Source organism: Rasamsonia byssochlamydoides, assembly GCF_041956645.1.
Source record: "Rasamsonia byssochlamydoides strain NRRL 3658 unplaced genomic scaffold VTN77scaffold_14, whole genome shotgun sequence".
Lineage (NCBI taxonomy): Eukaryota > Fungi > Ascomycota > Eurotiomycetes > Eurotiales > Trichocomaceae > Rasamsonia > Rasamsonia byssochlamydoides.
In genome coordinates, this window is record NW_027192397.1 from 418075 (window position 1) to 433287 (window position 15213).

Consider the following 15213-nt stretch of genomic DNA (forward strand, 5'->3'; position numbering starts at 1 on the left):
CCTAACTAGGTTCTCCACGAAGACGAGAATCGATGATGGATGATAGATAGATGGATTGATTATCGGTGGTTGGTTGGAAAGAAGCCGGCCCCACCACTGCGGGCCAAAGATTCAGTAACTAGAAAGCAAGACTACACAAAAGCATCAGTACATTTACTTTTCTGGTAACATGCTCTCATTATATTACAATTGACTCTTGAGCGAGGAACCACAGATAGGAAACATCTAAGTTTGAAAAGAGGGTATCCAGCCAGCAACAAGCATGCATGCACATGCAGATGCTGTTGCGAATATTAGATTACATCACACTCTCGTCTAATGCCAGCAATAGTTCACTCATCCCCCAAACCGACACACAAAAATAATAAAAAGACACGGAGAAAAGAATAGGAGAGAGACCAGTTCTTTTTTTCGGTAGTGTCAGTGTCGGTTGACAGGGCGGTGTTCTCGATGAGGGAGGGGGAAAAAAACAACGGCCAGTTTATTTCTCGTTGGTAGTAGTGGTTTCAGAAGCAGCCGGGGGGAGAGACGAGAAGTTATGGGCGCCGTTCTTCTCATTCTTCTCCATGCCACGGAACATGGGGCTGGTACGGTGGAAGTATTCGTGCACGTGGCCCTCGAGGAGGGTCTCATCGGTGTCATCCTCCAGGTTGTCCTCCTCACGGGTGAGCTTCTTGCTCATGGCAGCCTCCCACTCGGCACGGTATTCTTCGACCTTCATCTTGTAGTCAAGCTCGGGGTCGTAGAGCTTGCCGAGACCGCGGAAACGCTCCCACAGGGAAAGGTGCTTGGGGTGCACAGCCGGGCCATGGTAGTCCTGCTCCCGACCCTGGCGGATGTACCACCAACGGCGCTCCTGTTCCTTGAGATCCAAGCCGGTGGTGTCGGGGAGGAAGAGGAAGGTCAAGAGCATTCCACCCAGACCGAACCACGGAACGATGTGGAAACGTTCCTGCACGGGGATGTAGGCGTACAGGATGGCGGCCATCAGAGCACCAAGTTTACCGGCGGCGGCAGACAGACCATGGGCTGTAGCACGAATAGAAGCCGGGAAGACCTCGGCAGCGACAATGAAGGTAACCGCGTTGGGACCGAACTGGTTGAAGAAAGAGCTGAGGAAGTACATGGCCTGGAAAGACTGGATGTGCTCCGGCGAGGTGTAGTACTTGTAGTGGAAGGCCGGGACAATGAACAGGATGAAGTCCATCAGGAAACCGATTTGCTGCATCCACTTGCGGCCATACAGCTTGTTGTCGATCAGGAAAGCTAGATACCAAGGGTCAGGCGAGAGGGCAAAAAAAGATCAAAGGGAGGCGAATTCAACTTACAGGCCAGGTAGTAACCAACGAGCGACACACCGACGTTCAGCAAGTTGTACAGCCAGTTGGGCATGAGAGACTTGGAGCCGGGCAGAAGGACGGAAATGAACTGGCCCTGGAACAGCTTGTTACCGTAGAAGAAGACGTCGTTGGCAAACCAGCCACCGGCGGTGGCCAGGAGACGGAAACCAAAGTGCTTGAAGGTCAGCTTCAGGGATTCAACGTCATAACCGGTAACGGAGGCCTTCTTCTTGGCAGCATTGAGCTGTCTGCTAGCGGCCTTCATGTGGTAGGCACGGTAGTAGATGAGCCACAGGGTTCCGACGGCGGGAATGGCGAAGGAAACACGGTAGGTCCACTGAGCAGCAACCGTCGAGTAGGGGGGGTTACCGGAACCGTGGTGGAAGCAAAGCAGCAGGATAATCAGCAGGCCCTGGTTGAGGAACTGACCCCAACCCTGCATCAAGAAAGCGCTGGTGACCTTGCGACCACGGTGCAGACGGTCCTCCTTGGTGGAGACCTTACCAGAGCCGACGGCGTTCTCCATACCGGCGGTGGCAGTCATGGGGTATTCACCACCGACACCGATACCGTAGAAAAACAGAGACCAGGCATAGCAGATAACCCAGCCGTTCTGAGTCACACCCCAAGCGGCAGTGAGCATGAGCAGACCGATGAACATGATGGTGGCATCCTGAATCAGACCCCAGCGACGGCCAATCCTGGTTTCCAATGGGTTAGCAGCGATGTATGATGAGAGAGAGAAGGGGTCCCGTACCAGTCACCCAGGAAACCGACGAGAATCTGTCCGACAATGATACCAGCGATTTCCAGATAGCCGATGGCATTGATCCAGTTGACATTGCAAATCTCGTATTTACTCCAGCAGGCGGGGAAAGCAGCCGACAGGAGAGGCTGAACGTTACCAATGGAGAACAGGACGTAACTATTCCGTTGTCAGTATCTTTCTTCATCGACCACGCTAATAACAATAATAATCATCCTCACGAACCCTTCCAGACCGAGACCGGCACCAGGGAGAACCATGTTCTTGAAGTAGTACGAAATGGGAGAGAGGGGGTCGGCCTTGATCATCTCCCAGATGGTTCCCAGCTCGCGACGAGTCTCGGCGGCATCGTAAGACGTCACGAATCGGATCCGCTTGAGGATGGGGAGATCAGCCCAATAGACACCCTCGGGGGTGTAGCTGTCATCGGGACGGATGAGCTTGTCGAAGGCGTCCTTCTCGTGCACGTTCATGTCCTCGAACGGCGGGTGGGTGCCCGTCATGTCGGGCCCATGAGGGGGGTTAGGACCAGCGTCGGCCATGATCGACCAAGAGAGATGTATCGATCGATCGACTTGGCAGAAGGGATCTCTTCCTCTCGAGAAGAAAGGAAAATCAAGCTCGCGATCAGACACCTACGACGAGGATGCCCAGAAGCTGTGGCGTGCTTGGTCGGCTTGGTTGCTGGTCACCAAACGGCACGCTTGGAGAGCCAAGGAAGGTCGAGAGACCAAGAGAAGTGCGCACGAGAAGGCCAAGGCTTGACAAGAGATCTGGGCTGGGAGTTTTATATACGGAGTACCTCGTCGCGCGCTGCCACGACACGAGGGCGCTCGAGCAAAGTCTTCGCCCGAACTGCTGGATTGGAAGGGCAGAACGGCGGGCGTGCTCCGGCAGTGACGGCGACACTGATGCACGTTGCGGCATCCGGAGCGCTGATATGTCGCTTGGGGCGCTGGCGAGAGGGGGCGTGGCCTGGTGCAGCTCCACCGGGAGGCCGATAGGCAGTGACGGTCAGGCCGAGTTTAGCAGCAGCGTTGCATGGGCCAACGAGAACCATGGCAGCGCTTCAAGCGCCCAGACAGCAAATTTTGTGCTACATTGGGGCGCTCGATCTGGTCGCACGTTGGCCCGCCATGTCCTGCATGGCGGGGGGTCCGGCCAGGGAAGCCCTTTGGCCGCAGCGGAAAGCGGAAAGGCGCGGGGGAGCAGCCGCGCACCAATCCGGAGCCGCCATCCGCACACGTGTGCCAGAGTGCCGTCCTCATTGCTCGCTCCGCCGCTAAAACGAGCGCGGCACCCGCGCATTTGCACCTTCCATAATCATACGGTTCATACCACCTCTCGGCGTCCTTCCACGTTACTTTCAGGAAGGCACCCTCCATTACGGAGTTCTTCGCCGCGGGCCAACCAGCGATCCCTGATCCCCCGGAGATGATTGCCTGTCTGCTGCTTTCAATCCGCTCAGGCCAATCCAACCCCCATGTGGTCGGTGGAGACCCACCCGGCACGCACTCGCACGACGCATGCATATCGATTCTCGATGCTCGACCCTTGCATACGAATGGCTTCCTTGATGCTTCTAGCTTCCTTCCCAAGATGCAGTTCGGCAAGGCTCAGACGTCACGACTTAAGGGGTGAGCTGCCGTGAACTTGGTTGGACAAGGCAGACTCGATCCTCACGCCGATCAGGGTTTCAGGACAAGGCATCTGCGGCTGGCATTGTTTCAAGTTACTACATACAGTAGGATCGCGACTTATCTTCCGATCTCATTTAACAGTTGATCTCCAAGCGTCCTCTTTCCCAGCATCCAAACGGGATGGGCGCGGTGGAATGATTTGTTTGTGAGTTCTGTTGTCTGTTGAAAACTTTGAAACAGACTTCGACTTGCAAGGTCTTCAAAGTCTATCCGACGATTACTATTATTATTGAATTGCCCATGGACCAGGACAGCAGTTGATTTTGGCTCAGCGGTCAAAACGCCAACCCTTGGCCAGTGAGCGGGCATTCCCATGCCACGCTCCAGAACGTCGCCGTCCATGAAGGATTTTTTTTTCTTTTTCCCTCCTAGGAAAGAAAGACATAACGCCCTCCAGTGACCAGAGAGCTGTGCGGAGCGACCCAAGGCTGACTTGAGATTTGTTTCCGGCCAGACTCTGTACTCTGAAGTCTGGGGACTAAAGAAAAGGGAGAGAAAAAAAAAGCCTTGGTCTGCAGATTCTAGCTCCCAGGGATTCTGATTTGATGATCGACTTGCATGTGGCTTACGGAGATACCCGCTGCAGACCCAGAAAGGGTATTCAAAGCCGGCCACCTGACTAGGTGCTTCATGTACCTACCTAGGTAGCTATTGTACTAATACTAATTAATAATGCCTAGGTACTCAGCTCCCATGGGACTGAGCTTGTCCTGCCATCCATCGGCTCGGTCAACCATGTGCTGTCATGGCGCTCAGCCTGGTCTGGATGGATCTTTGCAGCGCCATCTTCGATATTATTAGGTATCCGCCTTGCTCGAGCCTGACACTGGGATCGCCATATCCGGTAGCTACTTTGTACTCCTGTCAATATTACTGATAACTCTGCTGAAGGTGTCACCAGTGGATTGATCACTAGACGAATCTGGAAGTGACAGGCCCGCTGAGGCGAATCTCGGTTCCTCCCACGTGCTGCACTCTCTGTACGAGGACAGCATACAGGTCATGCAGGTGTGGAGTCGAATGGGCTGTTTGCCTTGGTTTAATTGATTATTATTATTAATAATTTCTTATTAATATTGGCTGCATACAATAGTTTGTGCTTACCCACGAACCTCAGTGGCCTGATCCAGCCACCAGTTCTCGCGATGATGGTTCAGCTTAGAAGCAAGTCCTGTGACTACCATCCCTAGTCGCCAACTCTGACATTGCTGGAACGAAAACAAACAAGGTCCCCTCACCATGGCTCAGAGGGGTGGTATGCAAGTTCTTACTTTTACGTCCTTCGTCTGCCAAAGAATCCTCCACTCGAGTGCGCATGCGGATTCTGCAATTGGATGACGAATTCATCAGATCCGATCTTCGACCATCTGAACGTTTTATTCTACGTTAACTTGCTTATTCGCGATGAAAATGTCTTCACTGCCAGCTATCATTCTCGCTCGTATGATTCTTCGACAGCATCTTCAAGGCAGGATTGTCTGGCGAGTCTAGCCGAAGCCCTGATGCCCTTCTCCAGGGGAACCTTGTCTCTATAAAGAACTCGAGTCGATTGGTGATACACTGCGTCGGCATTTGGGGAACCTCGGGAAGGTTTAAAGAAAAAGGAGGGGAACTCAGGGCTGAACTGCACGCTGCGCGACGTCACATCTCACGGCGCTGGCAGATGCTTATGATACTAGGCGTTTGTCACGTTCGTCACGTTCCTCATTGGTGGCCATGATCATCATTTGTCCGGGGCATTTTCACCACCTTCTGGCTCCAAGATATGTCGAAGCTCAATGTGGAAGATTTACTGACGTACTGACGATAAGAAAGCGCTTTTGGCCAGTAACTTATACTGACACTATCGTTCAGCTTCGCAATACCTGCGTAGCCCTGCTGGAATTCTTCTATCGGCGTCATGACTCGTAAAAAGGCTTGAAGGGGAGGTAAACTAACCGTCCAGGAATGCAACCAAGGCAAAGCTCAGCTCCTTTTTCACTGCTTTCTTTTTACCTGGTTCTTCTATTGTCGTCGAAGCCATGACATAGATCGTATATACTTCATTAGTCGATTACAAGCCTTACAGGTCTCGCTTTGCTCGACTGGTTTGAACTTTGAAGAGAAAATACCTGTTCTACGCCTGAACTCTTGGCCCTCAGGACTAGGTACAGTACGTACTGTATAAGTAGACTTTTTTCTCTTCACCATTTTCTTGTATTAGGCAGTGTTTATTATTATTATCTACTTTCCAGGCGGGCTCCCTACCTATATTTATTTCGTTGCTATAGTTCCTACTATTATCCCTTAGTAATATTTGTCTCCTCACTAATGCATATCCCTTGGTAATGGCCTGATATAGATATATATCTCTTGCTAATAGGGGCTAAGCAGATTTTATGAATTAATTTAGTGTGGTATGCCTATATCTGTTGCTTTTACACCCACGTGACTGTGTGCAAAACAGAACTTAATGTTTTTATAATATGGTGATGGTGAAGTAGGTCATAGCAGGGTTTGATTTTATCTCAGCTAAGACCGTTACTATAGTGAATCTGATGAACTTCCTTACTCCAGTTTATTAAAACATCGCAACTGGGGAATCATGCCTGTTTAATTAATTACCTGTATGACTGTATTGCATCATTGCTGACAAATTCCCTAAAAACCTGAATGAGTAAAGATTTACATGCAATAAAGTATGTAATGATCAGCTAGCTGAGCCCATCACTGACACAGAGTCAATCGATCAGATCACAAACAAACCTCAGCCCAAATAACAGACCCCTTTGGAAGATCGTCTACTTGACTGCGTTCATGGTCCATGACTTGGCCATCGCGAATCCAAACGATGTAGCCCGTCGTCAACGGTCCCAATTCGCCCGTTTCGTACATCTGGATGAGCTTCGAGATGTTCACTCTTTGAAAATGCCAGTAGTCGTCTGATAGCAACTTTTGAAGCTGCGAGATCCTGGTCTTGGGATCGATGACGTAGGGAATTGGAATCGCGGGACGGAAATTTAAAGGTTGTTGTTGGCATGGGAAAATACTGTACATATAAAATGGACTTAAACTAACAAATAACCAAGCAGAGATGATACAATCTATGGATGAAAGGTTGTCGACTAATTGATCAGGTCGACCAGTCATTCTCACCGCCTACCGCTTTCGTCAGCTGACTCAGCTTTTGGGTGGACCACCTAGAACTGTGTACGGAGTTAAGGAGTTAAGGACAGGAGGGGAGCCGGCTAACATCTGATCATTATATGGAGTATAAATTTGTACAGTACAGTGCTATAGGCATATATATAGGTACGTTACTTATAATGGCCTCACAATTTCATGATTAGAATAGACTTATGAGCTCACTGTTGGTCGGTTCTCTTTTACCATACAGTACGGAGTACCAATAGTCACGTACAAAAACAGGTGGGGAATCGAAATTGGCGGCTAAAATGACAGCCAGGGGGGAATTCCGAACAAGCTTTTGCAACTGGGTGCACGATACAACTATAACCATCACCCTGATGAACAAACACACTATAAATAATATCAAATAAGCATTTGTTGAGTTCCTCGTTTTCTGGTAGATTTACTGTACGCAAAAAAAAATTAGAAAGTTTTAGTTTCGTCTCGGATATACTCCATATATTATTTTGATGGATAATAGTTCTCCACATCCATCGGACTTAAGCTATCTACCTAGTTCCGGCATGTCGACTCGGCTTCTGGTTTGCTGATTATCTCCGGAACCGGTTTGCCGTATGAGATCATCTTTCAAACGTCACAACATTGCGCAGCGCACAACAATCAATTGATCATTGATCGATCGATTGACAGCGCCTGCCTCGCAACTGTGAATAGTGCTGCATTGGACTGGAATTGGATAATAACAACTACTACTACATCGTCGAGTATACCCCGCATTAAGCAAGAAATCGAATCGAACCGAACCAAACCACGGCAACACGACATCATCATGGCCTTTCCGTACAAGAAAGTCCTCGTGCTGGGAGCTACGTCCGGTTCGTTTCGACGAGACCCCCAGCAGGTTCCACAAAAAATGGGGTTACTGACCTCGTGACGACCAGGCATTGGTCTTGCCATCGCCGAACGACTCATCCAGCAGGGCATCTTCGTGATCGCTGTTGGCCGCAGGAAGGAGAACCTCGATGCATTCGTTCGGAGCCAAGGGGCTGGGAGGGCCGCTGGGATCCAGTTCGATATCACCAAGCTGGATGCCATTCCGGCTTTTGTGCAGGAGTAAGCGGTCAACAAAGAAGAAGAGAAGAAGAAGGAGAACGTAGGACTTGATCAGGCTGACTTTGAACTTATACAGTGTCACCAAGTCGCATCCTGACCTAGACTGCGCGTTTCTCAACTCTGGCATTCAACGTCGCAGTGTCTTTAGCGAACCCGAAGCGATCAACATGGACGTAATTGTGGAAGAGATGACGGTGAGAGACGAGTAGAAAACTTCGCAACTCAAAGAGCTGGGTCGCTGACATCCTACCTAGACGAATTACCTTTCCTACCTTGCCTTGACGAAGGAGTTCTTGCCATTCTTCACGGCCAAAAAAGACACGCCCACATCGTTGATCTTGTGAGTGTGCTACATTCGAAGAAAAAAAAAAGAAAGATAAGGGTCTATTTTGTCATTATTAACGGTTTCTGTTGTCCTGCAGCACGACATCCGGCCTCGCGCTCGTGCCCATCCTGCGATGCTCGAACTACTGCGCTTCCAAAGCTGCCCTCCACCAGTGGATCCTGTGTCTTCGAGAGCAGCTCAAGGGGACCAACGTTAAAGTGATTGAGATTATGCCACCAGCTGTTCAAAGTGAGTAAAAAGAAGACGCACGGAGAAAGATTATTTTCAGTATAAAAGTGAGGACGGTGTCACTGACGAGTCTGTCTGATATCCAGCCGAACTCCACGACGCTAAACACCAGCCCGACATCATCGATGGGAGGAAACTCGGTATGCCATTGGAGGACTTCACCAACGAGGTATGTTGTCTTGTCTCTCTCTCGAGAAACTACTCCGGAATTATCCTCTCTGACAAGATCTTTCTTTTTGCCGCTACAGACCATGGAAAAACTCCTCCAAGGAGCGGAGCAGATCCCCGTCGGCCTTTCCAAGCCTGCCTTTGAAAAAGTCGAGAAGCCGCGTCAGGAGATGTTTCAGCAAAGGCTGCAGGCTATGAAGATGTAAATCCTACAGCAGGGATAGTATAGTGAGGGAAGAAAAAGGGGAAAGGGGAAAGGGGAGGTGAATAGATGTAGATAATAGATTATAGATACATACAGATGTACAGATAGATGTATTGGCTGTGCAGCCTGTACTGTACATACGTACATATTAACTAGATAGATAAGAATTAGATAGATAGATACGTTTACTCCGTACGGAGTACATAGCACATACATAGATAGATAACTCAAGAGCCTGGAAAGGAACTAACTGCTTCGCAATACCTAGTCATAGTTATAGTTACCTACATTACCAAATCCAGGCCATACATAACCAGACGCAGCTACTTATAATCATTTCATTAAGAGGTCGTCATCAAGATCACCTCTCGAAGACATGTACTGTACTGCACATAATCATTGCACTTATCCTGCGCGACCATAGCCTTATTCACACTACTGATGACCAAAATCAGGTTGAATCAGCGACGAGTTGAGACTTGCTCAGAGCCTTGTCTAATTCTGGGGGAAAACAAGACTTTGCGAAGCGATCAGAATCGCTGAACGAAGAGAATAGGTAAATACGTACAAAAAGAAACCTAACCTCCATAGGATCTATCGTATGTATGTATGTATGCACAGTGCCTCTGTCCGGTCCTTCGAGGAACAGCCACCCATTATTATTGCCAAGCGTCATCGTTCAAAGGAGTTCTAGTTCTGTTACTATCTATCTCGAATTCGAATCCTTTCGTCAAGAAATATTTATTTAAGTTACAGAAAGAAATCAATTGAATACCTAACGAATACTTCGAGGTTCAGTAAATGTCTTTTCTTTCAATTTCTGTCACGCATCGCCTTTTTTTGGGCTGATTCAAGTTCGGCACTGTAACTTCAATAATAATCAGTCATGTAGACTGAAAACTATCATGGTTGACTTTTCCAATATCTAAGTCTCCACTGTTATTTGTAGTCGAGACGGCTGCTAACGGGCAGGTATGGAGAAAGATAGGTCGGCCGTACTTGAGGTTGAGGTTGATGTTAAAGAAGACTACGTATGTACATACATACGTCTTTTCTTTCACGGATCTACACTGTACAACAGAGCACTGTAAGACTGTCAACTGTCATATGCACAAATTCTCAAATTCTCAGTTCCTATATTCACTCCTAGTTTGAAAACAAGAAAAAAAGAGAGAAAAAGACAAATAAAAAAAGAATAAAGAAAAACTAAAACGACACGCTAAAACAAGCACAAACGCACGCAAGATTCAATGGCCAGGCAAACACTTGATCAAGATCAATTTCCACACCCATCTGCATAGATCTTCCATCTTCAGTCAGTCAGGTTTGGGGCTGAACATCTGCCAGCAGATCAGAGATCAGAGATAGACAACAGTCTCTAGCGGGCTAAATGAGACAACAGGCAAGACAAAGAATATGATCAGCGGGGGTATGGTAGTAGAAGGATTTATCCTCGTCTTCGCTAGCGGCGATATTAATTGCGCTTCTCTCGCCTGTAAACAGACCAAATCTTGCTCAGCAAAAGCAAAGCAAAGCAAAGAAAGCATTGACGGGACGACATGCAAGGGACCTGCCGATGTTGAAATGTCTGGACCAGACCAGTAAGAGGACAACAGAGAAATTGTAGAGACGCTTGTCATCAATCACGACGCAAAAAATCTAGGACCAAAGGGGAAGGGAAGAAAATGCTGCATGCAGACTCCGTCGCGCCACGATCGGATCACGGACGACGAAAATGGAGAGCGAGATCAACGACGGAAAAGACACACAAAGGAGACTCGTGTCGAAGAAGTTCCAAGCAAGAGAAGCGTCTGGCAGAGATCAGAAAAGACTTCCACGCTTCACACCAAAGCAGGTGGTATGGACAGGTGGCATGGCAGGTGGCATGCAAACTCCTTACTCAGGAATGCTGCCGAAAGAAGGGTCTTTGACACTGCCACCTGCGTCCCCGAGTCCAGCGACTGGACGGTTGTAAGACCAGCCTGCGAACTGCTGCTGCATCGTCTGAGAAAGCACAGGCCCTTCGACATAGGAGTCAGTAGGGGCCTCAGAAGTGAATTCGCGATCGAAATTGGCCGTGTCGCGGGCGTCAACCTGTGGCGGATTAGTTTCACGTGCAACATAAAAAGTGGGAACTATTCAACTGATACTTACCACATTCGGCTTAAAGGTCGGCTCATACTTCCTTTGAAGCAGCTTGCGCCAATCAATGTTGGAGAAGAAATGGTGAGCTTTGATTTCGGCCGCACCATTGGCACCCAGTCGGCGCTGAGGATCACGGTCCAGCAAGCGCGTCAGGAGATCACGAGCGGCGGGGGGGACAATATCCTGGCTGGGGAAGGTTAAGGGCTCCTGGAGAATTTTGCGGTACATCTCATTGGTGTTCTCGTCATAGAAAGGTGGAAGACCCGTCAGCATCTCGTAGAGCAGAACGCCGAGAGTCCACCAATCGACGGACTTGGTATAGCCATTACCAAGGAGAAGCTCGGGAGCAAGATATTCGGGAGTACCGCAGAAGGCTGTTTTCGGTTAGCAGTGTTGACAAGACATGAAATAGACTCCCGCTGACACTTACTGTTCGTTCGGTCCTCGTCCTTCATATCCAGCTTGCAAAGACCAAAGTCGCACAGAGCAATGTGACCAGTGTAGTCAAGGAGGATGTTCTCTGGTTTCAAATCACGGTAGATAACCTTGAATCCATGCAGACATTCCAGTGCACAGAGCAGCTCTGCAGTGTAGAAACGAGCACGATTGATGTCGAAGCGTTGTTCTCTCTGCAGGTGATGGAACAACTCGCCGCCATTGACAAACGCCAGGACAAGATACAGCTTCTCGGGAGATTGGAACGAAAACTTCAACGGGACAATGAATGGGTTGTTAATCTGCGCAAGCACTGATCGCTCAGCCAGCGTGTGGGCGACCTCGGAGCGGGAGATAATGTGCGCCTTGCGAATCGTCTTCATAGCGTAGATCCGGCCTGTATCCTTCTTCCTGTTGGTCCACAGTGTGAGAAGGAGTTCACCAACCAGAAATGAAAGAGAAATCCATACATGACCTGCATGACTTTGCCGAAACTGCCCTTGCCCACCACCTTCAGGAGCTCGAAATCCTCCAGCTTCATGCTGCGGCCTTTGTTCTCCACGAACGAGACCCCAATGCGGATGGAACCCGTGCCGAATTGCAGATCCAACCATTCTGCACCCAACTGACCCATGGTCCGTTCTTTCTCCTCATGAGCGGCAGCCGCCTTTTGATTATCCTTCTTGCTCAATTTCGGGTCCTCGACGTATGGCTGGGGCTCCTCAAAGCGCGGGTGGATCTTGACCGCGCCCAGAAAGATATCTTCGCTGCGACCGGCTCCTGGTCGTGCGGCCGGGTTGCGAAGATAGAGCTGCACGCTCAATTCGGTTTGGCGGGAGACGTCGAACTTGAAGGAGGTGTTGTCACCGGCCCACAGCGGGTTTTCCGGGGTGCCCGACACGGCATCGACAAAGACCTGGTTTTTGTCGAAGTCGAGGAGAGCATACGGGAGATATTTGGTGGAGTAACGGCCATGGATGGTTGGGGCGGCATTGATGCCTCCGCTGGTCGACTGGGACCTCCCTTGGTGGGTGTAGTTGCTGGAGGCATTCGTGGAATGAGAGGACGAGGAATTGGGTCGAATCGGAGGGGCGTTCTGGTTTTGGAAATGAGAGTTGAAGATTTGCTGGTACTGAGGGGAAAGCGAGAAGCCTCTTCCTTCATGTAGCGTGACAATGAGGATACCAGGCTTCACTGGCGCCACGGGAGGTGAGACCAAGGCCTCCGAGTCGGCTGTAGACATTCATCCGTTAGTTCTCCATTCTCACTCTACCCAGTATCCATTCCTTTCCGACAAGGACAAAGCCAAAGAGAAGGAGAAGCGTACCGATTCCATTTGAGTTTTGTGAATTGAGAGTGGGACGTTGAGCGGCCGGGGTTTCCTCTACTGAATCACCTTTGATTGTCGACGTCGACGATGAACGGCCAAAAGACTGAGCCAGAGGAGCCAAGTGAGTCTCCTTCAGTTCTGCAAGTGAGTGTTAGATGAGACCCATCTTCAACACGTATCCGTTCAGGTTGGCTCCAGGGGGGTCGCCCATTCGGGGAAACCAGAAACATACTCTTGGTGAGCTTCCACGACATCTTGAGACAGATTCCCTCTGATGCTGTCTAGGACGAGAGAAAAAGAAAGCAATCTCCCCCAGATCCTGCGCGCCTCCGGACCCGGTTTGGGAGAGAGGAACGGGCGTGGTGACGAGGTGACGAGAGGTCACTTCGACAAGGGCAGTGTACATACGCCGACGGACAGCCGGTTCCAACACACTGCAGAGCACGATAAGCGACAACGCGAGAGGACAGCAGATTTAGGAATAGGGATAATAGATGGATCTCTTCTTCTCCAGGAGAGAGGAATACAACAACTCGGTCGCAGGGGGAGCAGGACGACCCGAATTGTGGTGAACTGGAGACAGCAGTCACAGCAGGGCACTAAGGATAGGAGCGGCGGTGCACTAACTAGGAGTCGGAGTAGGATTGGGTACGGAGGTTACTAAACAGAGGCCTCTGTGCTGGACAATACGGGAGGGGAACCCCCCGTGGGCCTGGGGGCCTGGGAGCCTGTGAGCCTGTGGCACGGAGAGGCCTGAGGCTGCCTGGCCAAGGGCGGGGGTCACGGGGGGTCGGTGAGTGGCGGACTGTGGACAACGGGGATACCCCATTAAACCGTACCCAGACCGATTATGATTACGAGCGAATCAGCGAGCAATAATACAGCATTACAGACCATGACCCGGCGGCGGAAACAGCCAACAAGGACGCAGACTCCCGGCTCAGCCACAGCGAGGCGGTGCCCCTCCCAGCCAATCATGGGGCCCGCTGGCTACCCGCGGACTGCTGGTTATGCTGCTTATGCTGCCAAACCGCCTGTGCCAGCGCCGGCAGCAGGCGTCACCCACCAACACCGACAGCATCTAGCTGACGAACAGCATCGAATCCCGCGTAAAACCACCCTTGCCTGTGTTCCTTCGACCGCGACAACCCTTGCAACCAACCCTACCAACCCTGCCAACCCTGCCAACTCTCGCCATCGGCCGTCTGCCGTTGCTGGAGCTCGCAAGCAGCCCGTTGCCGTCCCCTGTCGAAGCTCCACCCGCCTGCGGAGAAGGCCTGCTCTGTATCAGGTCGACTACTCCAATCTCACCCTCGACGACGATTTCGATTCCAGCCCTGGCCCCGCGTCGCCCTCTCCATCTTCTGGAGGGCACTCAACGTTTTTCGAAACGGACCCGGACAAGGCGGAGGATGAAAGGATCGACCAGTCCATGGGTGTAATACGAAAGAAGACCGCCACGCGCGGCACGGAAGGCGGCACCAAATACCATTGCGACGTGTGCTCCGTCGACATCACCTCGACGGTAAGGCTGGATTGTTTTCTACCGGAGGAATCCAGGCTGACTGAAGGGTTGACCAGGTCCGCATATCATGCGCGCACCCCGCCTGCCATGAGTACGATCTCTGCGTGCCCTGCTTCGCCGCTGGCGAGAGCTCCAAGAACCACGATCCCCGGACGCACCCCTACCACGTGATCGAACAGAACTCGGTGCCTATCTACACGGAAGACTGGGGCGCCGATGAAGAGCTGCTGCTGCTGGAAGGCGCCGAGATCTATGGTCTGGGCTCGTGGGCGGACATCGCGGACCATATCGGCGGTTACCGCACCAAGGAAGAGGTGCGGGATCACTACATCGATGTGTATATCAACAGCCCCAATTTCCCACTGCCGGCCCGCGCGGACCCCAATGATACAACGCTACAGGACAGTATCTCCAAGGAGGAGTTCCAGGCACGGAAGAAGCGACGGATCGAGGAGCGCAAGGAAGCTGCCAAGGCGCAGCCACCAACGACGCCCAAACAGAAACCCACCGCCAGTGTCCCGGCCTGTCATGAGGTCCAGGGCTATATGCCTGGACGGCTGGAGTTCGAGACGGAGTTCTGCAATGATGCGGAAGAGGCCGTTCAGCACATGTCATTCGAACCGGGCACCAGCCTCCATGGCAACGGGGAGAACGACCCAGAGATGGAGTTGAAGTTGACCGTCATGGAGATCTACAACAACAAGTTAACACAGCGGACAGAGCGCAAGAAGATTCTTTTCGAGCACAACCTGCTGGACTACCGGAAGAACACTGCGCAGGAGA

The 15213-nt window shown here is 50.9% G+C and overlaps 4 protein-coding genes across 4 annotated transcripts; 2 read left to right on the forward strand and 2 right to left on the reverse strand.

The window, feature by feature from the left end:
• Window positions 1-481: 481 nt before the first annotated feature.
• VTN77DRAFT_1817 (uncharacterized protein) lies at window positions 482-2648 on the reverse strand (the record flags this gene model as incomplete). Its single annotated transcript, XM_069417590.1, has 4 exons — window positions 482-1266; window positions 1329-2041; window positions 2098-2265; window positions 2332-2648. The coding sequence occupies 4 exons, from the start codon at window positions 2646-2648 to the stop codon at window positions 482-484; spliced, it is 1983 nt and encodes a 660-aa protein (XP_069279922.1).
• A 104-nt stretch (window positions 2649-2752) lies between these two features.
• Window positions 2753-3544, forward strand: VTN77DRAFT_1818 (uncharacterized protein; the record flags this gene model as incomplete). The annotated part of the gene is made up of 1 exon (XM_069417591.1): window positions 2753-3544. One exon carries the CDS (start codon window positions 2753-2755, stop codon window positions 3542-3544), a length of 792 nt encoding a protein of 263 aa, XP_069279923.1.
• Window positions 3545-7764: 4220 nt separating this feature from the next.
• VTN77DRAFT_1819 (uncharacterized protein) lies at window positions 7765-8996 on the forward strand (the record flags this gene model as incomplete). Its single annotated transcript, XM_069417592.1, has 7 exons — window positions 7765-7810; window positions 7877-8048; window positions 8125-8242; window positions 8303-8388; window positions 8471-8622; window positions 8709-8791; window positions 8871-8996. The coding sequence occupies 7 exons, from the start codon at window positions 7765-7767 to the stop codon at window positions 8994-8996; spliced, it is 783 nt and encodes a 260-aa protein (XP_069279924.1).
• A 1895-nt stretch (window positions 8997-10891) lies between these two features.
• VTN77DRAFT_1820 (uncharacterized protein) lies at window positions 10892-13159 on the reverse strand (the record flags this gene model as incomplete). Its single annotated transcript, XM_069417594.1, has 6 exons — window positions 10892-11089; window positions 11150-11514; window positions 11571-11986; window positions 12046-12808; window positions 12903-13043; window positions 13138-13159. The coding sequence occupies 6 exons, from the start codon at window positions 13157-13159 to the stop codon at window positions 10892-10894; spliced, it is 1905 nt and encodes a 634-aa protein (XP_069279925.1).
• Between the last annotated feature and the right edge of the window lie 2054 nt (window positions 13160-15213).